Raw genomic sequence first — 26585 nt, forward strand, 5'->3', positions numbered from 1 at the left:
TCACAGGTCAATGAAACAAAGCCATGTTGACAAGATGTCTGCATTTCTCTGCAACTGTAGCATAGTGAGGGTGTTTATGAACACAGCATAGTTGTGTTTTGTTCTGTCACCAACCCAGCAGTGTCTAAGAAGGTAAAGAGTAGATCTTTTAGTGTCACATACATATATTGGATATATAGTATCTGAAGTGTTGACTGTCAGACTACATGATCATTTGAATCACAATATCTCAATTTGCCAGTTGGTGTCACTGTTCACTAACAGTAGTACATCAGTAACAAAGTGCAGCAGCTTAAGCCCTGTGTTGTTCAGTTACTTTCCACTAAAAATACAGGAATGTTTTTTTTTAATTGATCTTTTGATTCATATAAAGTTATGGTAATTTGTGGGAATATCTTAAAGGCATAGATGAATTATATTGCATATGAAATCAACACAATATTTAGGTCAAAATTTGCATTAATACAGTAATACTGGCTGTGGGTGTTTATAATAGCAGACATTTTGATTTTTCATTGTAGGAAAACACAGGTGTTGCCAATTACATTAACGAGGACACGGAGACCAAAGGAGGCGAAAGGAATTCAGCTATAATTAACAAGATTATTTGCACCTGTACTGTGACATGTCAAAATGTCCCCAGCTTTTTGCAGGGAATAGATGTTTTTCACGGCACCCATACTGATATGAAACATTAGGGCAAACGCAGGTGTTCCCAGTGATAATCATTAAGGCCCCCTTCCATTTAGTGTAGTATAGGCTTTCCAGTGAGCCAGCATGGACAATAGCTGCACCCTGACTCTGTTTGACCTGAATGGAACCAAACCTTAATTAGTATCATTGATACCATCTGTGTTTACACCACCACTTCATGTCAAAATAGCTGCTGTGAAAAAAAAAAAAATCTATATAGTCTGCTGTACACTGCCCGGGACAGCCACATGGCCTCATGTGAATAAAATGGATTCACAAGTCAAGAGTGGATTCTTCTGCTTTTATGCGTACCTGAAGAGTTGACATTCGCCGATTAACAGTTAAGTGTGTCCTTGCTGAAATACTCCTCTACACACAAGATAATGGAAATAAATGTCTCTTCAAAACTCTTTTGATCCAGTATGTATAGAAGGGTACTATTAATTGATAATGGGTATTAAATATTTGCATATAGCCTCCTCTAGTTTCCACTTAACAGCTTTCTTCAGGCTAGTAAGTTTGAATATTCTTCCTGTTGAATTAGCATCCTAACTGTATAAACTGAATAAAAGGTGTGGGTAAAAGATGAGATGTAAAATACATCTGGTAAGAGAAAAAGCCAGCTGTCTGTTTGATATGGACTGAAATGTAGAAATCATCTGTCAGGTGCATGGACATGTGGTTATTAAAAAATGGGTTGATCACAGTGTGTTTGTTTATTATTTCCAGCAGTAATTATATGGTGACCCAGATGTGAGTGTCTGGATAAATTGGTTTTATTGTCAAGCAGCTGTAAAATGCATTTTCTAAACCATGGAAGGGGTCAGAGACCCAGTGCCTCAAACTACATTGAAATATCTGTTGTAACCAACGCTGAGACTATTGTTGTGCAGGGTTGGGACGTAATATATATATAACAAATTACCTTTAACAGGGTTACTGTAATCCAAATTTTAACTCTAATCTATGACAATTACTATGATCTTAAATCAGATTACACAATTCTAGAAAAATGCTGGTGACTCCATGAATTTCTACTGTGTGATAATTTGCAGGATTCTAAAATTAAAATACAGGTTTTTACTTGCTGTAGCTAAAGGATGCCATTTCAAATTGCAGTCTGGAGATTGTGCGTAAAGTGTATATTCACTCCATATAATGGATTTAAAGGAAAAACATCTGACACCAACAAGAATAAATTAGAATTGCATTAAAATAATCTTGTGAACGACGGTATTGATTCAAAGCAGGTTGCCAGCAATCTGTGATGGATTAGACTTTTTGGAGCAGCCCAACCCTGCTGTTCTGTGACATGTAGGTAAAATATTTTCCTCTACAAAAATTATAAATGTTCTTTGGCAATCTTTTAAATTAGCACACATTTTCAAAAAGATGCATTTTAACTTAAATCATGAATAAGAAATACATATGTCACTGATGTTAATGAGGCAGCTAGTGCTGACTAGCCGAAGAAAAAGTGCAGATGAGTCTTCGTGTTCATGTAGCTGCTACAGAGAAGTGCAGCTGGAGGAAGAAGTGGGGAAACAAGGGGGAAAGGTGATGCAGAAAGGCACAGAGCTGGTTTCCTCCATTGTGTCTTCATGATTGCAGCTGAAACTGGAAAGAACTGGTGCTCCACTTGCTTGTGTCACAGTTGAGCATGGTTCGCTCTGTGAAGGTCACGTTACCTTCCGCGTCTATCAGGATAATTGTATTGGTCCTAAATGGGCAGGGACACAGGGGACACAAGCAAAACAAACATAAAATTTAACCTTAATGATGGAAAATGCTTGAAATAAATCAAAGAACACAGGCGAATCACAGGAGTAACATTGAGGGCGACTATGATCAAATCACATGTTCACATTTTCAAGAAAGAGCAGGCAGTTCCCTGCTAAAGGACTCTTTGACAGCTCTGGGAAAGACTGACCCGCAGACCTTTTGGCTACAGGACAGTGTCTGTATCCACTAATCCACCGTGGCACCACAGCGCAGACGATCCCCTTTCATTTCCTTGCTGTGGAGGATTGATTACACTTGGGATTTTTTGTGTACCAACAGTTCTCTCTATGATCCTGCAGGGTAGTACATCCCTGTCAGTCACCTGAGGTAAAAACAAACAGGGGGAGATAGCGGTTTGGTGTGGGTGGAGGACACTGACCTTGTACCATAATGAGGGGAGCGAACACACACAGCTGACAGTGCCTGGATCATGGACTTGCTGTAACCATCACCCTGACTCTCCTGAGCTGGATCAGGTGTGTTCCTGTTTAACAAATCCACAATAAAAACCTGTACATAATTTTCTATAATATTGCTTATGCAATATACTTAAGTCAGACATCAATATTCATTGATTGTAAAAAGTACAAACAACTTGCTTCAACCATAGATCATATATTCAATAGGGCTTCAACCTATTTAATATAGTGTGTATTGGTCAGTATGCATTTTTGAACACTAGGGTCTTAAACATTTCTCCTTTAACAATCTCTTGTAGGGATACATGGCTGTCAGGTCACACACTTGCAAGTGTAGTGTTGTCACCATAGTGGAATTTCTAATTTCAATACAATATCTTGAAAAATATTGATATTCGATTCCATTGGGAAAAAACTAGCTCAACACTGAGAGCATCAAATTTTATATATATTTTTATATGTATTTTATTTAAAGATTGGGACTATGTAAGCACTGCAGAGAAAAAGAGAGAAAAGAGAGCAAGAAAGTTCACCTGGGACCAGAGTATCGATACTGAAAAAATACTGTATTGAAAATATTCAGTATCCCTATGGAATACATCTTGGTGAGGCACATTAACTTCCTGGAGTCTTGGCTGGTTGCCTGATAACATCACAATGATGACAAGATAAAAAAATGTGTTGTTACACATCTTACAGCTTCATATTTACCGTGCAGACACGAGAGCCTTATTGATCTTCTCACCCAACTCTCAGTCAGAAAGTGAATAACTGCATTTCCCAAAATGCCAATATGTTTGTTACACCCTTCTGGCATAACATAACATAATGAAAAAAGACTGTGTTATCAAGAGGAATCGACCCCAAGTGCAGCTAAAACTGCAGTCCACCCACAGCAGCCCATTCAGGGCATTGATACAGTATCAATAATATATGACATGTTCCAGGGACTCTGTCCAGCTCTGTGCACCCTGAATTAAGCAGCATTTGACCCCACACCTGACACGTGACCTGGTAAAATTCTGCAATGTTCACCATCAACGTATAACTGTACCGTATTCATGAAAATCTTATATCTAATAAACAAACAGTGATGACACCATCAATAGCAATTCACCCATATTTAACCCACAGAATTGCTTCACACCCAACATAAAGACTTTAAAAGAGGAATATGTAACAATGAGTATTGCAGTCCAAATAGTGAGTTGGAACCATACATGGTGTATTAAATAGGTTGAAGCCCTATTTAACATTATGCTGTGACAACATTAACTGACAACGAGTAATACACTGTAAGTTGACCAGCTGTTTATAACTCTTTCAATTGTCTGTCAATGTAAAGCTACGCCCCTTATCCTGAAAAAAGCCCACTGCTCTGAAAATACACACTCTGAAGTTGGAGTTCAGTGACTGTCTGCTTTACTGCCTCCAGTTTATGACCCATTAATATATTGCTCAATTGAACCGTTAAAAACATCTACTCCTTCTAAAAGGTTATAAATGATTTCTTATGACACACAAACAGACACTTACTCATTCTGCGAACATTCTGCATTAATTTTCACTCTAATAAATGTGAGACGGGCAAACAAAAACAGAAATTTAAAAGGAGAACATGCTGGCAGTAGCTTTGTTATCAGAGAGCCCCATATTTCAACTTAGCATGTTTCCTTGATCTCTGATGACATATCCTGGTTATTTTATGATTCAGTACAGTAAGAATATTATGTATTTCTCCTTCAAATTTATAGAAAAACTTTGAATTATTATGAGAGAATTCTTACACTGAAACAAAATGTTACTATATGATGTGTGAATCTACAGTAATGTTTAAGTGGGTGTTAACAACTCACAGTTCCTCATTATTGAGGACATTGAGCAGCTCCTGCACCAGTCCATCGCAGGATAGTGACTGGTCTTTGACCACACTGGTGAAGTGACGCTTGCCTTGAAGCAGTTTCTTCCATGGAGTGTCCAACAGAGAATTACTCAAGCCATAGATTCCTGCTGAGGGGCAAATGGAAAATACAGACAAATATATACACTAGTAAGCTCGCTTCATGACCTTGTGACACGTCGTCCAATAAATGAGAGCAATATCAACATGGAAATGTCAGGCTAACATGAATGAGCCATAGGCCGAGAGGAGAGGTAAATGTGAAATGAACAGTTTCTACAGCAACCATATTAAAAACTCAGACCTGGTTTTAGATGGATGGGTTCAGGGCTGCCTCTGTTTCCATAGTAACACACAATGTCTTGTTTGGCTCTACATGGGACACAGTAAAATATAAAATTAGAGATTGCATTTACTGATGATTAAACTTGTTTATGTCTAATTATGAAGACTGTGTCAAGAGTCATAATGCTTCAATGCTCTTGAAATAAGCGCAAATTCAGTGATGTTCAAAGCAGCCATCCTGGGGGAATCATGGGAAAATGGGTGCTCAGGGTGAAAGAGAATATCAACAGTGCACCATACAGTATTCTTTAATGATTGATTTTCTTTGCAGTCCTGGAAAATAGGAATTAAGAAGCCTGTTTCATTTGTAGAGGCAATTCAAATGGGAAAATACCAAACACCATAGTTAATTGCAGCATTTAAATCTATCCTAAAGGAACAACTGGGTAAATTAAAGCTTCAAAATACAAATTAGTGCTGCAAACACCTTTGACTACCACAAAACCCTTTAGTCACGGTGTTAGATCTCTTTGCAAAGTCCTCAGTTAGAGGGAATTTATTCAGTCTGAAAAATCTGTCTGACATCAAGGGCATCTGTGACGGCTTTGGTACAGGAGAGTGAATAATAAATTATGACCAAATCCTTTGAACCAGCAGGGGGAATGAATTTTTTGATGTCAATTTTATGACAGCCATACCAGTGGCATCAGTCAATCTGAAATGTGGTGCAACACTGCTTCAACATCTAAGTTGGAAAGTTTCCCAGTCAAGAGCTGGCAAGGCAGGAGCAGAATATGCTTCTGGGCTTGTAGCTCTGCCACACACTTTATGGGGAGTTTTCAAGAGCCAAAATACAAATCGGCCTTTGGTCTATACTATATATCACCATGAGCAAAAAATGTTGGCCATACAACACATTAAACAACAATTACATATTTGATATTCAGAGCTGAGTTGAGTTGATCAACAGAAAATTAACTGTTTTATTAATCGATTTAAAAGTCTAGTGTGTACGATTTACACAGATTTTTGGCAGAATATGGCTGTTTTCATTTGTGTATTATCGCCTGAAACTAGAAATAGTTTTGTTTTTGTTTTTTTTACATTAGAATGAGCCATTTATATCTACTGAGGGTGGAGGCCCTCTTCCATCACCAAACATCGGCTCTAGATATTACCTTTCATGTTTTGCGGCCACTGTTGTTTCTTCTACACACTTGGAAGAGGATAGTGAGACATGGTGTTTACAATCTGCAAGCTCCCCACTAGATGCCACTAAATTCTACAGACTGGTCATTTAAAGAAAGAATAGCAAACATCTGTTTGTTCCAGCTTCTCAAATGTGAAGATCTGCAGCTTTTCTCTGCTTTATACCACGGTAATGTTGTTGTAATGCTGTAATGTTGAATATCTTCAGATTTTGGTTTGTCTGAAGACATCACATGTGACTATGGGAATTTTGTTGCTATTTTCTGATGTTTCAAATTCATCAATAATTGACTGATTGAAAAATACTTAGCACTTACAAAACCTAGATCATTCACATGTATGAATAGGGATGAGAATTGAGAACTGGCTCTGAATTGTTTGATCCATTAAAGTCATGTGCCTCCAACCTTATCAACTCCTTTTATTGCTGCTGGCATATTTTTCTGACAGTTGTGCAATGCAAAACAATGAAGTCAAGCTCATGCTTCTTGAAATGCTTGTCTTCATTTTCCTCAGCCGAGTATACTGGAAGCACTGAGATTCATTATCTATTAAGTCAACGCAACTACATAGACAGAGTGATGTAAGAGACACTGTGACATGACAGTACATATGCTTGCAGTTAGTATTTAAAATGTAGGCCGCGTGGCGACTGGTCTGACTAAAAATCACTGCATCTCATCTGATCAGTCAGTTTATTATCTTGCACATCATAATTCATGCCATGCTTTCCTCTGGGACGCTCCGTTCTGAACCCTTTTCAACCTCGGCAAACTACTAAAGACTGCAGGAATAAAATGATGACACGGACTAGCACTCACACACACACACTCTCACCTTCATTCTCTGCAAACGATTAGTGATAAACTTTCTGTGCAGAGATTGTCCTTTACTGTTTGTGCAAGGGCTCCTCTGTCTTGTGTAAAGAGCGTTTTCTAAAGGCGTGACAATATGTGTCCGAGCAGCTGCGAGAGAATCCTCAAAGCTGTCGGTTGACAATATACTATCACTCTGACAACAACAAAGACCTTAATATTGTTTCCAGCTTGTATCCAATCCCAGATGAACAGTCTGAATAAACAACTGCCTTTTCTGCGTTCCTATGGTTACTATGAACACAGCAACACAGGCCAGTGTTGACTCAAGTGATAGCACTCACCACTCTTACATGCATGTGCAGAGTAGCTGCAGCTCAATGTGAACCAGATTGCACCATAACCTGAAGGGAAACAGAAGAACCTGTGAAGCACAGTGTCTGAAATCCTATTTTGATCTTGGTATTGTGACCTAAACTCAATACCTGGAAGACCTGGTGTGTATGTGTATACACTCTGCCTGTGATATGCATCAAATTGACCATGGTGGTAGCAGGTAGGGGATTTGCAGGGAGACAGCTCTATTTCTGCTATTTGAAAATGGTAAGAATATTGAAAGTCCCATCAGGTGTGCTGTGGGTTGATTTGGGCTGAGATGAGGGAACAGCAGGAGGTCAAGGCCACTGGGCAGAGAGAGAACGAGGAGGGAAGAGGCTTTTTCAGATCTCAGTCAGAGAGGGTAATCAGTATGCTGGCTGGGAGATGTTCTAATGAAGAGTCCTCTATACTGAGGCTGCAGAGCAGTTTCCCCATCGCCAGCTGTGGTGTAGTTGCCTGGAGATGGTTGGATGAGCTTTCAACATCATCAGCTCAGAATGTAGATGGGCATGCTGGTGTGGGCTCCTGGGTAACGACAACATGTACTCTTTTATGAAGTCACACAAATCTGTGAGTGCACACCCAAACATGCAGACATTAAAAGGCATGACATGGAGGGGAAAACACACCAAACACTGTTTGGTGTTTGTTTTTAATCATATTTAGCCATGCTGGCATTAGAGCTCAATGCAGGGCAATATTGGTCTTTCAGAGTGAAATATCTCAAAAAAATATTGAATGGATTACCATGACATTTGGCTCAGATGTCGACAGCGGCTAGAGAGTGAATTCTAATGACTGTGGAAATTCCTTCTCCTCTAGCACCACCATAAGGCTGGTAATTTGGGACTGATATTCAGTTCCCTCAGAATGAATTGTAACAAGTTTGGTGACCCAGTCACTTTACATCTACCACCATCATCAGGATATTTTTTACTTTGTTCAATACTTTGTTTATGACTAAATGCTTTCAAAACTAATGACCTTCCCATTAACTGCAGCTATACTTTTGTGTTATTTTGTGTTTTTGTGTCTGTCTGTAAATCCACCATTCAAAGATGGCCCCTGCCCTCCAACTCAAAGAGTAAGAGAAGGAGAGAGACAGCTGGGGTTATAGAGTGAATTAAAAGAGGGACCGGTGTTAGTGACAACAAAGCAATGAACTACAAAAATAAAACTTTATTTTCTGATTCACAGCAGGTACATTTTAAAGCACAATTTAAAGCCACACCTCAGCACAATGCCATATTTTATGTAAATGCAGTGAACCTTCATCCTGTCCCTGCTACCACAGTCTGCTCTGTGTCTGTGTATGTGTATGTATCATTCTCTGCAGCTCTCACAGACAGAGAGCAAAGGAGAGAAACAGAGATGGTGATCTAACTGTTGGTCGCTACGCTAACTCACAACTTCCACACTATTATTGGCTGCGGGCTAGGGCTGGGCGATATGTCTTATAAATATATCTTGATATTTTTAGGATATCCTGTATCTAGTGATATGCATTTTCTCTAATATTATATACTGTTAATTCTCAATTTGGGCTGGGAAATATGAACAAAATCAAATGTTATGATATTTTTGACTACATATCATGATATAAATATTTATCTATTTTGCGATAATACTGCAAGGATGACAGAATGAGATTTTTGATTAAAAAATTATCAGTAATGTGGATTTAATGAGCAGCTAGAACAGTCCAATAAATTCAGAAAATTACTTAACTTTACTGTAATGTTTCCTTTAAAACCAGGAAAAGACAACGCTTATGCCATATCATGATACACAGGCAGTGTCTCTGTAGATACAGACAACACCACTACAAACTTCTACGGGGTCATAAGTGAAGATTTATGGGGATTATTTGTATTTATCTATACTTTTTTTTTCTTTAGGAAAATCCTGCATAGTATGCCTTTACCATCAGCATGTCAGCCTCACAGAACTGCTATCAAAGCTATACACTCTTAGATTTGTTAGGTTTGAATAGACAGTAAAATATGAGCTTCATTTAATTATTATAAATAATACATGTCCATGGTACCCCTTTTCAACATCAGCTACTGTATGTGGCCTTAAGATGACTGCTGACTTGATACATAGAATATGATAGTATACCGTGATGTTCTTATATAACTTTAGTCATGAACTCGTATCACACCCGACCCAGAAAAGTTGTTCTATTAAAATCAGCCTACACGGGATCAGAAAGACTTTCAATGAGGGATAAATGCAAGAAAATGTAGTGGGGTTGAGATCTCCTCCTGATGTAAAATATGACCCCATGCTAGCAACCATAAAGCCAAAATCAACATTATTTTGATTTTTGTGGCAATTTTTGGACATCTGGGTTCACTCAATGAACAATGCAGGCTATATTTGAGGCATTTACTGTGAGCATCTCCTGCTAATTCTATTCAGTACAAAATCATGTTGTATTGTGATTTCCCCACAGGTAATCTTACCTCTTTAAAGTGTTGAGAGTTCATCCACCCCTGATACCCCCAGCCCTGGAATGTGCATATCTGTTGAACCTCTGTTTTTCTTTTTCAGCTCAAACTAGTTTCTGCCAAGAATTACAACACATGGTTTGAGGCCATAAGACCGAACCACTTTCTACGTTGTTTTTATAAAGCAGCCACACTCTGCTTGACTGAAAGTGTATTAAGTGAGGCATTTCTTTGCAGGCAAACATCAGAGGAGCTATTCATTAAAATGGATAATCTCTGGGCATTGACTTTAAAGTGAGTGACATAAAGTGGGATCAAAAACCAAAGCTATAGAAAAGTCAGATGAAATGTTGGATATGGAGCCTTGAGAGCACCAAGCAGAGAATATCTCAGATCAAAATTTAAATATATATGGCAGTAGCTCCACTGAGGGAAGGATCAGTGCGATGTTCTGGGAAATACCACTGACCAAATCACTTGCGTGTAGAACTCAACCCAACATGGTTATAGATTATTAATCAAGGCAGCATTAGTATAACAAGTATCACAATTAAAAATGAGGAATACATAAATCATAGCCTTACTGAATTATCTTAATGCCTCTGGGTTGTGTATTAAGAGTACAGCCTTTCTCTCATATGCATCTCAGTGAAGGTGATCACGCACACTTGCAAATTGAAGCGAGGACAGAGAATGCTTAAAAGTGGCAGGCACATCTTGTCTCCCACTGCAACTACATCATAAATCATGTCTCTGCTTACAGACGAATGAGAAATCCTCTAATTGTAACACAGAGCTACTCTCTACTCACCAGATGTAGTTATTGATTCGGAAAGAAACTTGACGCCTTATTTACTCTGAGCTGCTGGATACACTACAGTGGGAAACAAATAGGCTGTAATGATGGTGTTTATTAAAGAGACGTAGGCCTGCTTTGTGTCCTAGCGTGCCATGTCTATCTGCGGTTTCCATCAGACAGGTATTTGTGGGAAAAACATATGCAGCATATGACAGCACAGGCTAAGCAGAGGACATAAGGCATTATCACGACATAAACACACTGTCTTTCTCTTTACTGGTGTCCCATGAGCACGGGGTGGCACCTTATTCTTTCATTAAAGATGAATGCCAGTGGGGCAGCGCTGGCGCAACCACAGCTCCGGGTCTTAACAAGGATATTTGCATATCTTGATGTTTTCATCCTATCAAAGACAAACAGTCAAGCCATGTGGGTGCTGTGAATGTGACGAGAAATGAGAAAAATCTGGTTTTCAAAGGCTGAATGCTGATTTTCTTGGACTGAGACTGCAAATAGCTAATATTTTGTGATGATATTAGATACCTGGGACGAGGAAAGACTAAGAATTCTCCTTTGAAACTTGCATCGGTCTTCTTGATTGCATTTCACTCTGTTGTCGGTTTGCCAAACCCTAATAGTGATTGTCCAATCACATCTTAGTAACCAGTACTGGGCAGAGTCTGTCAGGCTTTGGGTTCCTCCACATGCTAAAGCATTGTGCTGCCCAAAAACACAGGATTAAATTGTAAAGAATGGATTAAACCGTGTAAGTGGCCTGTACTACTGTAGTAAGGATATCTTAGCAAAGTTGTCAGTGATTGGCAATGATGCAATCTAGTTAAGTAAATATACTGTATAGTATTGTTTTAATGGACTTTTACTTTACTCATAGGAGTCATAGTAGTAGTAATAGTGCTCAACACCAGAGCCACTTAGGCCCCCTCCTGTTCATGCTGTACACCCATGAGAACAAACCCAGACATGGAGAGAACTCTATTGTGAAGCTCACGGATGACATCACCATCATCAGTGGGATTTCAAACAACAATGAGACTTCATATCAGGCGGAAATCAACAGTCTGGTGGAGTTCATGCACCGAAAACAAAATATGAAATAAAGATTGTTACTTTCAATCGACTGCATTCATCAGTTTTTCTCACTAGTCAATTTACAAATTGAGTGTTTTGCAAACAAAACAGTTTATTCAGATAGAGCTGAAACCATCAGTCAACTAATAGGCAACTATTTAGATTTTTTTTTCTATGTAAAAACATTTCATGGATCCCGCTTCAGGATTTGCTGTTTTCTAAAAAGTTATTTAAACCATTCTAATTTATATATTTTATTGTGATGGTATTTCTCACCATTTTCAGATTTTTTTCAAACTAAACAAACAATCAATTTATGGAGAAAGCAAATACATCCATAATGAAAATAATCATTAGTTGCAATCCAATATATAGTTCAAATTGAGCTCCAACTGCATTAAAATCTTGTGTTTAAATTAATTCATGATTAACAATAATCTAATAATATAATAATAGGTCTGTATACCTGTATAGTATCAGTCACAGGAGACATTTTCTGCATTGAGTACTTTTACTGTTAATACTTAAAATACATTTTTCTGACTATAGTTACATATTTTTACTTAATATTTTCAATGTAGGACTTTTACATGTAACAGAGTATTTTTATAGTGTGGTATTAGTACTTTTACTTGAGTAAAGGCTCTGAGTACTTCTTCAACCAGTAGTCGCTGGCTACAAATGAGAAGGCCTAAATCTGCATCATATCCATCATATTGGCAGCGCAGCAATGATTAGTTGATATAGTTTTTTCATGTGAGCTTAATGCAGCAGAAAACCAGTGCATATCTCTAACCTAAAGGCGATGCTAAAAACTGTGGAGGAAGGGATGTGCAAGCATAAGAAAATCCCCTTTGAGACAAGATCCTGCTTGAGGCCATGTTACCAGGATACACGGATCATGACACCAGACTCCACTGTGGAAACCCTGATGATTTTTTCCTCCCCCAGCAGGGATATAGTTTGGTTGGGGTGTGTGTTGGAGCTGAACCTCCAACCTCTCACTGGCAGAAACTGAGACCCGTTTCTATGCCAATTGTCTACAGGGGCCTCCACCGTGACAGCTATCTTGGTGTGCACTGATCCCCCTTTGATTTTTCTCCCTTAAACAGATCACCAAATTCAGTCAAGTCAGGCTGCCGAAGCAGGCGAGAGGAAAAGAAAAGAAAAAAAATCCTTCATTATTTTTAATGCTGTCTAGATTTTCTTTGTCTGAAACCCTGAAATATGAACAGGTGTTCCTTTAGAATTTTAATGCTGGCTCGTTCACAGCTCAGCATCTGAGATTTCTTTTCTGCTCTGCCTTGCTTAGCACTCCAGAGATGAAGATGCTGCCTTTGCGGTTTCATTCTAAGGAAAGGCCAGAACTCAGAGGAACAGAGTTACAGCCCAGTCTTGACAAGTTTCTAAAAAATCTCAGATTTAGAATCCTTTGGTGTGCAAGAATCTGCCAATGTCACCTCGTGACACTCACACAGTGCAATAAAGAACTTGTCTTAACATTTGACAGCCTTAGGTGGCCATATTATGTATTTTTCCTCACTCTCTGGAAGAAATTTCAACTTGTGAACTGTATCAGGTTGGAAGAATGGCTCCACTTGGAAGAGAAGTGTGTCTTTTTTGCAACCAAATCTCAGTGTCAACACATCTTTGATTCAGTTTTGTCAGCTGATGAGCCATATACTCAGATGGATTTCACCACACCTTTCACTCACTTGAACTCCGCTGTGATGAGGTTGAAGCCATTGTACAGGTGGCTTTCTGTCGACACCTTCTTCAGGTAGGAGTAGCTGTCCTGATCCTTGTCCATAAGGTAGTTAGACACTAGAAATCCTGCAGAACAGCAAAGGTAAACAAGGACAGTTCTTAACTGATCAAAAACATTAAAGATACTTCACTTTTAATTGTTAATTGATGAATGGCCGACTAAAAATTCATTTACCAATAATGTCTGTTTTGTGTACTGTTTCTCCAGAACTCACAGGTTTTCTCATGATTTTGTTTGGTCTGCCTTGTTAGTCTAGAAATGTGAATAACTGCGCCACATCTGACTTTCTTTGGAGCCATTTGTTAAATGAGGACAGGCGAAGCAGCAATTTGGATTGAAAGCCTTCTTGTTTTAATATTCTGTTTGTTGAACTTGTTTGTGCTTCATGAATTAATGTTTCACATAACTAATGTGCTGCTAAAAATGTTTAAATGAAACTTAAAATGAGAAAAATACATGTGATTTGTATCTTGGTAATTATTCATGGTTAAGTAATTAATTTGTAACATTTTTAACGATTGGTTAAGGAAAATGCACAAAATTAGCAACCCTAATTGTTAATTTTCCATGGCTGGCTCACCTCTTCCTTGTGCATTAGGGTTAGTATTTCCTTCCATGTAGTTGGTGATTGCAGCCAGCTTGCCCCACTTGCTGATCCCCAGCCATGATCCTCCTTCTTTACCATATTCCAGGTCCAGGCCTGGTTAAAACAAAAGGGGCAGAATGTTTATTAAAAGCAGCTTCAATGTACATTAGGTTTTTTTCTGTAGGTAAAATACATTGTAAGCTGTTAGCAACCACTCAATAAGACATTAGATTGATGGAAATCACTAAGAACTGTGTGCTAAATGAATAAGATCCTTCATGGTGTTTCCTTCATACTTTTCCCACAAAATGCAAAACCCTGTTAGCATCTATTCAGTAAAGTCATTTCTCATGTTTCTGTAGATTTTCCACAGTGGTTTAAGAACTCTCAGTTCAACACAGGTCAGTCTCCTTTAGGAAGTGCAGTCCTTAACAAATTATTTATTGGTATCATTTTCATGATATTTCCTATGTAATTTGGTACTAATTATGGGGAATTGGTAGTGATTAACTATAATTAATTGCTGGCAGTTATAGCTAAAGGCCAGCAGGTCAGCTGAAAAAGAAAAAAATCTGGAATTTGTTCTCTGGAAAGCATACAAGTCAACATATGAAAAATGCATTTCCAATGATAATCAAATCAGGAAGGAATAAGTACTTTAATTGTGCATTTCTTTTAAGGAAATTACTATTCTCTCATAACTATGACCAAACTACACAATTCAGAAACTTCCTTGAAAATTGTTATATACTTGCAAAAAAAAATTAAGCATTACGGAACATGGATCTAAATCTCTTTCTCCATGTTCAGTTCTCTGACAACAACGGAGACCATCCTTGGCACAGCTGACCTTAATCTGAAAGCTCTCTAGCAAAACTTCCTTCCTTTGAATATGAAAGTCTGGCAAATGCAGTAAGAAAACATGTTGAACTTGCACTAGCCTGCACTAAGATACACCTGATGATATATTGAGTTGGGAAAAAAAAACATTAAAAAAAACACAAATTACAGCAAAATAATCAGCATATCCTTTGATATGTATCATTTGATTGGACCACATTCATGTGCAGATTTGGCAGTAATTAAATAAACCCAATCCATCAGTAAACCTATTGTTGTCTTTCCACTTTCCTCTTCTTCACATGACATAGAAAAGGTAGGGCACAGAGAGTCTACTACACTTCCTGGTGATCAATAAAGACAGGTCCACTTACACTGACAGTGACCAAGCAAGCCAAATGCTCTTTACTCCTCTGGGGGTTGGATGGAAAGCTAGTCCGGTCCCACTGGGAGCTATAGCTTACTTCCCTTCTCGTCATGCTATGTCTCCTTCAGGGCCCTGCCTCCTGCACCCCTCCAGCCCCGCAGATAAGGCAGAGCCATTTATTCCTGTCACATCGCATAAAAGCAGCCATCAATTAAGGGCCCACTGCTGGAGTCCTGACCCCTCTATTACAGAGGGGAGAAGGAGACGGATGAACAACAAGGCTATCTCTGTGTTTCCTCCTTCAGCAGAAAAAAAGGGATGATTGATTTCCTCTGCTTGGCTATAATGTGTATTAGACATCAGTCAATTAAATATAGTTTACTGCAGGTGGGGATGTCCTGTGACAGAGTGGAGGAGAATTGGATTCCGGCGTGAAGGAGACAGATTTTTCTTTGATTATTGAAAGCTATTTAGCCTTTAATAAAAGACAACATCTGCTGCATTTTCACATAGTCACAGAACCAAGACAGGTATGGTTCCCAGTATAATACATATTTACAACCCTGATTCCCAAAAAAGGTGGTTCGTTTTGTAAAATGCAAATTTGTCAAATTAATAGAGCAATTATTTTCAAATGCTTTTTTGAACTATATTGAACTGCATACAGATCAAAGACATATAGATACAGATATTTTATGTTCAAACTAATAAACCTTATTGTCCTTTGTAAATATATACTCATTCTGAATTTGATGACGTCTATACCATTTCAATGGCTCAGTTGTTTACAAGCAATGACGGGGGCGAGGGTCACCACTTTGTGAAACACTCTGTGGTCAAATAGTCCAACAGTTTAAGAACAACAACACAAAACTGCAAGGAATTTAGGGATTTCACCATCTACAATCCATAATACCATTAAAAGATTCAGATAATCTGGAGAAATCTGTGCACATAAGGGGCAAGACTGAAAACCAACATTGAATGCCCATGATCTTTGATCCACTGCATTCAAAATCAACTCTACCATGCAAAGCAAAAGCCATATATCAACAACATCCAGAAACATCACTGACTTCTCAGGGCTCGAGCACATCTGAGATGGACTTACAGACAGTGGAAAAGTGTGCTGTGGCCTGACAAGTCCACATGTCAAATTGTTTTTGTGAATCATGGACGTCATGTCCTCCAGGCTCAAGAGGAGAAAGACCATCCAGATTGTTACCAGCGCAAAGTTCAAAAGCCAGCATCTGTGATGTTATGGGGGTGTGTTAGCGCCCATGGCATCATGAGTAATTGTCACATCTGTGAAGGCCCCATTAATGCTGAAAGGTAGATACAGGTTTACAGGTCAACATATGCTGCCGTCCAGATGACATCTTTTTCAGAGATGTCCCTGCTTATTTCAACAAGACAATGCAAAGACACATTCTGCAACAACAGTGTGGCTTTGTAGCAAAAGAATTGAGGCCTGCCTGCAGTCTCGACCTTTCTCCCACTGAAAATGTGTGGTGCATTATGAAGCACAAAATACGACAACAGAGACCACGGACTGTTGAGCGACTTAAATTGTACATCAAGCAAGAATGGGAAAGATACAAAAACAAAAAAAAAAGGATCTTACTCTTCAACGCAAAGGTCTAACTCTACAGGGATCCTTTCCATAATTGTTAGAAACTTAGTCTGAGCCCATCAGTAGCAAATACAAGCACTTTTGGTTGGCGTACTTTGACACGTTACATTGCCGCCAGTTTTGCAGGTGATGGCTGCATTTCAAAAATTGTTGTCCCCATTAGTGACTTCAATAAAGCTCAAACAGATACAAAGCCTGCACTTCAAAACACAACTAACTGGTCTAACTTGCTTTATGTTTACTAATCTCCTCATGAAGACAAGCAGGAATTTCTTCGGTCAGTGCTGTTTACTTTACTGACTCACTCACCACTGAGGATCTCGCTGTTGGTCCCCCAGAAGTCTGCAGCTTTGGACGGCCTGTTGTAGAACTCATCTCTGTTTGCAGCCAAAATTAGCCTGAGGAGAGGAAGGGAGAGGAGGTTTTAGTTTGTTATTTTTGTTCGTTCCATGAGTCTTGTTCATTCGCTCTTGACGTGAACCAATGAGGTGTTACCGTCACCGGTCTCAACAGCAGATCCCTCATCAGCGACTCATTCATCATCATGAACACATGATATCCCACCCCTGAAATTAATGAGCTGGTAGACGGACAGACAGTTTACTGCTGACTCCAGTGTTACAGATTTGCTGTTAACAACCTAAGTCTCTCCCCCGGACGTCATAAAGGGCTCAGAAAATGTGTCCAGGAGTCTTCAACTACAGTGATATTAGAAATTGATTGAGCTGGATGCAGAGGATACAAAAGGTCGAGGTTACAAGGAGGAGGAGGTCCTTTGATGACGACCAAAGAGGAGGGGATCAAAAGGAATGTGACATCAAAAGGCCAAGCCAATATAAAAGTTACAGACAACCAGACTTAATAGAGAAGGGAGGAAAGTTTTGATGCAAGTTCAACAGGTTATAAAGAACGAACAAAGAAAGAAGTTTCCAAAGAAACTCAGGCTAGACTTTGTGGAAATGCGTATTAACTCATGAAAAAGACATCTAGAATATTTCCATAATATGGTGCAGCCATGTAAAAAAATATCAGGCCAATGCAAAACACACACTATATAATACCGTCAGGCATGTATGAATAAGATATTTTTCTATCCTTGAAGCTACCTGAAGGTCACGTAAACAACAACAAATGTGTGTTCTGAGTTTGTCACACCACAGAAACATGTTACTAACCACCCAGCCATTTGAAAGATTAGAGTATATAAAATTAGGCCTCAAAATCATGAAAAATTAGCAGCTCTGCTATGCTGAGGGTGTGTCCACTCTGCCGTCTCAGTGTCAAACATCACTACGACCTGAAAACGACCTGCAACATGGATGCTCTGTCTAGCAGCTTTATTGGACATGTTTGAGCCACCACAGCCAGAGGACGGTGACAGGATGGTATCATTTTTTTCTTCTGTGCTGGGCTGAAGTGAACTGCTGGGCTGATTTGGACTCAGAGAGTCGCTAAAGGTATGTTCGTAACTGACCGTTAAGGAGGGTGAGGGGATTGCGGGGTTTATATAGTGCTGGGGGACCATGGCTCCGGCATGCCACCGAGTCATATTTCAGGTCGACCCAGAAAATCCTGAACTCAGTAATTAATAAAACAACAGTTTACCAGTTTAACTTCACAATTTGTTTTCAGCTGCTATAATTCACACATATTTTAATAGGTACACTGGATTTTAAAGGGTTAAAACAAATTTAAATCTGTGACAAATGTAGATAAAACCATCCCAATCTCATCTCACTTTGCAAAGCTGTTTGTGCTGCCTCACATCAGTAACTTTTCCAGATGTTTTTATCCCATTCCAAATCTGTTTTTATTGCCAAAGCAAGGCTACAGCACAAACATTTACTCCAACAAACAAGAGTTAACAGCCTGAAGCATGATGTGATTTTCAATAAATCACCTTGAGAGGGAGCCTGTAGTCTGATGCAGGCTTCTTGTCAGTTAAGCACTGCGCTACTCTTTAACCTGCATTATTACTCAGTCCGTCACTGAGCAATAGTGCCATTGTGTTTATAGTCATTCACAACTAGAAACTGCACTGTGACCTGTTTCTATGCAGCACCAGCCATTCTTTCTACGTGCCATAACAAACAGGTCAACACTGTCAATTGTGTGTGTAGCAAGGACAGGTAACATCACTTATGTGTACATACATGCTGTATATCCTCACTCAGCTTCTGTTATCCACTTCTCATATAGCAACACACAAGCACACAACAACATCCAGCTCATCTCAGCAGTTATGAAACACACAAAACAATTATTCCCTCGCTCAGAGGTAAACATGACCTCTTGTTATTGCACCCTGTGACTTTTATAAACATGAATTAGCATTTTAGCAGAGATTCATATTGTAGACCGATGGCGTGTGAGCATAGCCTGGGAACCAGACAAATCTGCGAGTGTGTGTTTCATTTGCTCTGGCAGATTAGTCTGGCAACCCTCCTGTTTTGGGCTGGGTATCGGTACTTGATACCTTTAAGGTACTGACCGAAATAGCCCAGTACCAAATGATATCAAAACTTCTCCAGTGAAAGGAGGAAAGCATAATTCCAGCTGGTATTGGCTATTCTTCTTGAAAAAGATTATCCTTATGTGATATAATGGTAGGCTGCGCTGTGTTGTATTAAAATTGTTCTTTTTGTCTTCAGAAACGTGCTGGATGCTGCAGGTAGGTGGAGGTTAGGAGGAAAAAAAATGGAAGAATTGCCAGATCTGGCTTTGATTTTGATTTCTGAAATTGAAAGCTCACTTCCAGTGATTTTTGATTTAATGTTTAAAAAATGACACCCCTAAACAATACCCAGTCCTACTCCTGTTCAGACAAATTACCGCCCATCCTGGATCTCATCACCACTGTTTATTTAATATGGGATGGGTTTGATACGATTAGGGAGGAGCATCACCAGTCCAGATTTGAAAAGTTACATCACACTTAGCTCATGAAACACAGATAAGACTGTCAAACTAGTCAGTGATGATCAAATATGAACCAACATTCTGTTACACAATTCTTGCCACATTTTGGTTTACCATTAAGCTGAAATTTGATAAAGTTTGAGCCTAAAACGGCATTTTCTTCTAACTTTAAAATGGACTAAGCTTTGCCTAACTTTGTGTTGCTCAGCTTTATGTCACACATTTCACTACTTTGATTGGTTGAAGGCCTATCCAATTGGCACAGGCATTTTGGCCCACACTCAATGACAACACCACTTGGAAATCAAAAATGTACCGATTCAAAGCTGGTTTACGGATGCAACACAACAACATATATTTGTCTTTGTCCATAAAACTAAATGCTAAACAGCTACAGGATTTGAGTTACAGGCTGTTGAGATATGGATTTAAACAGTGCAGAGAAACACTCACACACTCTTTGGGTAAGCTACACAGGCCAGAAAAGAAAAAAAAAAGGCAAATTAAATTTATTGACCTCTATAATGGCTGTATGTTCTGTCTGAGCTAGGCAATAGTACCCCTATTAATCTTTCAGGATGGGAGCTTGGATCCTGTTAAGAGCAAACAAATAAACCAAACTGACCTAATGGGGGGGTCGACCTCTTGTGCATCAAGGGCTGACGACAGCTTGTTCCCATGGCACTGCGTGAGCCACCACTGCTCCAGAAAACAAAGCTAACACTAATGATGCTACACGAGAGAGAGCATCTGCTATTAGATCTGGAGGGGAAAAATCACATGCGAGCAGCTCGGATCACAGTCAGCCAGCTGCATCATGTAGGAGGGATGGTGAGAAGCAGAGAACTATCAAAGCTCTTTGTGAATATTGCACTTTTGTATTCAGTAAACACAGTAGCTTCTGGACAGGTTTGCTGCATAATTATGGATTCAAACCTACTCATTTAATCCCTATGAATTTTGTTAGCCCCTGACCTTTCATCTCACATTAATGTCATGTTGAAGTTCCACATGACCAACCATTTGCTCCAAGGCAAGTATTTTGGAAAACAGCTGGAACTCTATGAACTTTGCTTTAGATATTTATTCTTCTCAGAGAAAACTGTTTTTAGTGATTATGTGACTTTTCCAATAGAGCAACCGCTGGTAGAGGTTTAGATATTTCAAAGTATAAGAGAAAACACTGACCTTCTGGTAGCGCTACAGGAAAAGTCAGGAGGATCACCAAAGTCTGGTGGATTCATCCTTAGGGCATCATGAATATCTGTTCAAAATTTGATGCTGTTCAAAATCTGTCCAGCTGTTGAGATATTTCAGTTTGGACTGTTTGGAGTGGTAATGACTGACCAACCACAACCAACAGAAGTGTCTAAAAATGTTTGCAATGAAAAGCAAAGTTGTTATTTGCAATGGTTCAGCATCAGGATTACCAGGGTTCAACGTTGATGGGTTTTTTTTCTACTTGCCCAATCGGCAGGCAATCTACTTGCCTGCAGTCCATTTTTACTTGCCCCTGTTCAAATGTATTATTTTAAGAGTAGTTATCAAATAAAAACAAAGAATAAACTTATTTGTCAAGTTTAATCTATCTTTAAACATCTATAAAATGTGAGAAAATAGAGATGAACATACATCCCAGTTTTTCAAAGTCTAAGGTGATTCTTAATGTCTCGTGTTGTCAGTCCAAAATCCAGAGATATTCTGTTTAATATGATGATAAACAAATTAAAGCAGGAAATCTTCATGTTTAAGAGGCTGCTCTGCATTAAAAATGGCTTGAACAATTATCAACTATAAAAACAATTTAATAGATTTTTTTTTTCCACCACTGGCCCAGTAGTGCAAATGTTTTGTTGGATTTACTTGCCTGATGTGGCATTTTAATTGCCCCGGGTGAACAAGCAACCCTTATTGTTGAGCACTGACTGCACAGCATTAGTAATGTGTGAAGAAGCCAAATCGCATTCCTTCACAATTACTACACTATTACTAATTTAAATGCCAATCTTAAGAGCTGTCATGCCGATCATTATGATGAACTTGTAAAAGAAACAGAAAATCAGGCACCAGTGAAAACTGTCATAGTTATTTTATTTTGCCCTGTGTGAAATTTTTAAAAAGCACTGTAATTTACGTCTGCATCTGCCAGTGGGCCATCACAACATAAGCAGACATAATTATATGTTAATTCCACGCCAGGGGAGACTTAATGTTCTCTGCAGTTAGATAGGAAAAAAAGTGCATTAATAGGCTTCGATAATCAGCCAAAATGAGTTAGAAAATATTGGCATATTCAATATCAGCAAAATGCATTCCTGTTTTGGACACTCCAAAAGCACCGGTGGATAAGGCTCACATGTGCTTCCCTCTCAAGCCAGCGTTGGGTCAAAATGTCAACTTGCTTACAGCACATACCATAATTTAATTGGCAGATTGCCATGAGTGACATCATACTCCTAAGGGGATCAACAATTTCATCCACACCAGTGCAAAAGCTCTTAAAAACTGTCAGTAAGCTGTTTGTTCAGTCCATCGCTTTCATCTTTTCAGGCACCCTAGAGACTGCTAGTGAAGCTGTTGATATTTAAATGACACTGACTACCCTAGAGGAAATGTTTTAATTACAGGTCAAATTCATACTACAATGCTGGTTAGCTGATCGCAGACCTGCTTTTATTCTGAGTATCTGAAAAAGTTTAAACAGTGCGGGCTAGAAAATTGAGTTTTGGAATACAGAAATCAGCATGTGGGTAATCATTGAGTCATTTGTGCTGAACATGAATCCATTTAACCCCCGCAGGTATATCCCTGTCATTTTGTGCTGTGGGAGTGTAATAATTGTTCTTAATGAAACTTTAATCTCGCCCTCGACCCAATTTAGTCCAAGTATTGTGGCACATTCCTTTTGATTTAGACATCACTGCAGCAGAAGAAAACTATTTCTGCAACTAGTGGTCTATATATAGCAGTGATGTAACCACATTAGGACACAGAACGTTTCACCTTTCCCCAGGTTCAGATCTGAGTCAGTTCTCACACCACACCTCTGCTGTGATCTCCTTAGGCGGGGTCAGGCTCCCAGAGGGAAGGACAGACATGGACTATGGCCAGGTACAGAGCTCACTCTCCAGCTCAAGGGAATTATAATAAGCTGGACTCGACATCACGCCGTAACTCACAGTGACTGCTCGTAGTGCGCTGGTGTGTGCTGCCAGCCCACCGAAAGAAGTTACATTTACTACTGGGTAGGGCACATGGAGGTTACAGAAGCTTCATTTCAGCACTTTAAAATGGTAGATTTGAACAAAAGATGTGATGTGTTTTCTACAGTAATAATTTAGGTACATGATGTGCCAAATATTGAGGGCTATACATGCCATCCTATGAAAAACTATCTCCATAATCAGATGTCTCTCAGTTCCACATCTTTTTAAAATAGATGATAAAACAACAAACGTTATTGACCCTTAACTCCTTTGTTGCTATCTAGCTCTGTGTGTTTGCACCTGTTAGGCTGCACAAGATGAAATAGGGAACACTGAAGCATTGTCAGATTATGACAGAAAGGATTTACCCATCTAAAGGCTGTTTCCCCTTATGTGTATTGTTATTTTAATAAAACAGATCTATATGTTCTGTCGCTGCATGTCCCAACCCTTCACTGAAGATATATGATGCAAACTGAGTGAAATATGCAATCCCAACGCTGTGGGGATTTTTTTTTATAGCTGCATCAAAAAGAAACATCATGCATAATTTGTATAAACGTTTCCCACAGATTCAGCCTGACACATTGGGGATCTTCTTAACAAGCACGAATTTGCAATGGCTGTGACCGTGTGCATGCATGCATACACATAAAACTTGACCAAAAACTCAACCTCCATGGCAAATCTCAGCCTCATAGACAGAAACTTGCAGTTGTGTATGTGTGCACTTGTATGCACTTCCTATGTGTGTGTCTTTCTATCTAATTTGGTCATGTTACATGAATCTCTTTAGAAGATTTGCATCTTTCTGGGCCATTCCACTGACACACCTCCTTTTTTGCAAATTTGGCATGAACCCAAACAAAGACGCTTGAGCTCCATGCCAAATTTCAGCCTCTTAGGGCAAAACTGTGGCTGCCAAAAGGTGTGGACATTTTTGTGATGGACCAAAGGATAGAGCGAGCTATAGAGCTGGTGGTCAAAGCTAAAAATGGTTTATCAAGATGGACATTACAGTGGTTATGTCAAAAATCTAAAGGTGCAAATGTTTCCAATAATGGTCAAACCGAGAAATATACAAAATGATCCCATGCTATGTTACAACATCATCAAACTATGTGAGAGAGACCCCTAGCAGGTGGCAGAATTTACATATTGTGCATTTAAAGACACCAGTTTTTGACTGCTCTACTGTAGTGCCTTTCAGCAAGATGCACAGTTCAAAGCGTGCAGTCCTGTGGGTTAGAAGGTTGTAGCAGCAAGTTTTGGTGTAGTGAGTAATTCTGGTTAGCCTGACATATGTTTGAAGGCAGTTTGTTTGTTCAAGAACTGCTTATAGGGATTAGTGAATGTTTCCAATATGGCTGTAGCTAGAGTACAATACTGTAGCTTTAAGTGCAACTAAGATCAATTCATTGATACATATTTTCAATGCAAGTCCTTTCATGTACGGCATGGCTGACCATATCAGCCTTTTTATATACTTACATTACACTGAACACAGTAAGTGTCAAAGTTTGCTGAAGGGGTTAATTGCTCACCTGTAGGCATTTTTGGATGCAGGCCGGGGGTCAAACTTGAAGAAAATTATACACATGGATGTACTGGGGAGGGGGATTGATGACAATCACTCACTCCACATCTGCCTTCAAATCTTTGTCATATCTGACAAAGAAAAGAAATCAAACGGAAAAAGAAACATGTAAGTACAGCATTTGCTGGTGTTTGAGAGCATGGATGGGTGGAAGTGTGGCAATTGTAGGAATGTAGCAATTGTAGGAATGAAATCTGTTGTGAAACACTGTCATGAGCTCCTAGCGAGACCAAGTTGGGTGTGTTCAAATTGTGCATCATTATACATTGTTGAAATAACAGCAGATAAGGAATTCCTTTACTATCTGTGTCCACAGAGCATATATCGAACAGAAAAAAGCAATCTACAGAATACAAATAATTAACAAAACCGTGATTATTTCAATACTTACATGCTGTGTTTGGCTGTAGGACAAACAATTGGAGCATCCAGAGTGCATGCTGTGTGTACCCCTGTGAATATAAGCCACGTTCAGAGTAGCACGTGTTAGCCTTAGTATCATACACGTGCATTATCTTTATTATTCTTCTACTGTAATGAGTGCAAAGGTAGAAATTAAGCAACAGAAGTTCAAAGGCTCATTCATGAGTCACAATGTCGTTCAATGAAGTGCTAGGTAGGATGCTGTAAACAGCTGACACTACCAAGCTAGCAGGTTATAACGACTCATTAGACAGTTAACATTAACCGAATATATTAAAGTCCTAATAACACCTCATTAAACAAGTGAGTAGCAGTGTGGCAAGCTATTAATAGTTGCTACAGCCCTGCTTCAAGATGAGCTAGCCAAAAAGCAAAACATTTAGCCACTGTCTGTTCGATATGTGGCTGCATACAAGAAGGTCTTGTCTTTCAGACCAAATATCGGTCAAAACATACTATAATATATGGCTCGTTAATAGTTACCAGCAAACTACTTTCAGCAGAACTTAGCAGTCTAAGCTAAAACTAACTATCGTTAGCATTATTAAGCTACATTCAATAAACGTAACAATGACAGAGGGACAAACGAAGGACACTTTAGCTACCGACCTAAACTTAGTTATACCCGACACATTAGGCTGCAGATAATATTTCCTCAGCGTGTTATTAGTCTGTTGTCCTCAAGGCAGTTATAGTGTCGGATAGTACTTACTGTCCCTTTACACTGGTTGTTGACAACTGAAAGGAAGCGTTCACATAGAGTGACCTCGATTTATGTCTCCAGTCCTCTCACGAGGCTTCACATGCGGGCGTGAAAGTACATTCTCTGTGCCTTGTCCTGAGTCCCTCCCACTCTGGCAGTGCCAATACTTAAAACGAGTGCATCTCCAACAAAGCTCCGAAACTGGCTGTGATTGGTCAGTTTAGAAGAACAGAAAAAAACTGGCAAGTTAACAGCAAAGAATAATACCCGCTTTTCCGGTTGAACTCAGTTACATTCAAAAGAAAAGCATTGATATGGTGAACATGTTCTGGTAAAATCATTTAATATATGGATTTAAAACTTAGTTTGTTGAAGTCAGCGCAAAATCTTCGACTACACAACTTAAAAAAAAAAAAAAAACTTAATTAGGTGCAAGGATGAACTCTTCAATGCAATATGCATCCAAATCAGAATTGCTTCTGATTACTCCAGTTACTCTGGACAGTATGACTATAATCTCCATGAATTAAAAAAATGCTTTTCATTTATTCAGCACACAATTAGACTATATTGTACTATAGCCTAAATGTTTTATTCAAGTGATTATGTTGCTTTGAAAAGTTTTACTTTGAAAAAATATTCACTAATCCTTTTCTTTGTATTTTTGCTCGCTTGACAATACCACAGTACCAGTAAATTAGGATAACAATGGATGTGCCGA

General features: G+C 39.0%; 1 protein-coding gene across 3 annotated transcripts; it reads right to left on the bottom strand.

Moving 5' to 3' along the window:
- Positions 1–1447: 1447 nt before the first annotated feature.
- tango2 (transport and golgi organization 2 homolog (Drosophila)) lies at positions 1448–25995 on the bottom strand. Of its 3 annotated transcripts, none has more exons than XM_084729085.1 (9): positions 25874–25995; positions 24686–24809; positions 17326–17414; positions 14171–14290; positions 13538–13655; positions 5099–5166; positions 4751–4904; positions 2855–2959; positions 1448–2413 (listed from the first exon to the last, which is right to left on the bottom strand). In XM_084729085.1, the coding sequence occupies exons 2-9, from the start codon at positions 24739–24741 to the stop codon at positions 2293–2295; spliced, it is 831 nt and encodes a 276-aa protein (XP_084585211.1). In that variant the 5' UTR covers positions 24742–24809; positions 25874–25995; the 3' UTR covers positions 1448–2292. The 3 variants fall into 3 exon arrangements, with proteins under 3 accessions (XP_084585211.1, XP_084585212.1, XP_084585210.1); XM_084729086.1 differs by lacking the exon at positions 25874–25995 and adding an exon at positions 25130–25202 and having other exon boundaries at positions 4751–4901; XM_084729084.1 differs by lacking the exon at positions 25874–25995 and adding an exon at positions 25130–25202.
- Between the last annotated feature and the right edge of the window lie 590 nt (positions 25996–26585).

This window comes from Lutjanus erythropterus, chromosome 10, assembly GCF_056507025.1.
Source record: "Lutjanus erythropterus isolate fLutEry1 chromosome 10, fLutEry1.hap2, whole genome shotgun sequence".
NCBI classification, from domain to species: Eukaryota; Metazoa; Chordata; class Actinopteri; order Lutjaniformes; family Lutjanidae; genus Lutjanus; species Lutjanus erythropterus.

Coding starts and splice junctions, on each gene's coding strand:
- tango2 (XM_084729085.1), bottom strand. CDS start 24,741: ATGTGTATAATTTTCTTCAAGTTTGACCCCCGGCCTGCATCCAAAAAT. Junction 13,656..14,170: donor CCCTAATGCACAAGGAAGAG/GTGAGCCAGCCA, acceptor GCTGTTCTGCAG/GATTTCTAGTGTCTAACTAC. Junction 5,167..13,537: donor CTCATCACAGCGGAGTTCAA/GTGAGTGAAAGG, acceptor TGTCCCATGTAG/AGCCAAACAAGACATTGTGT.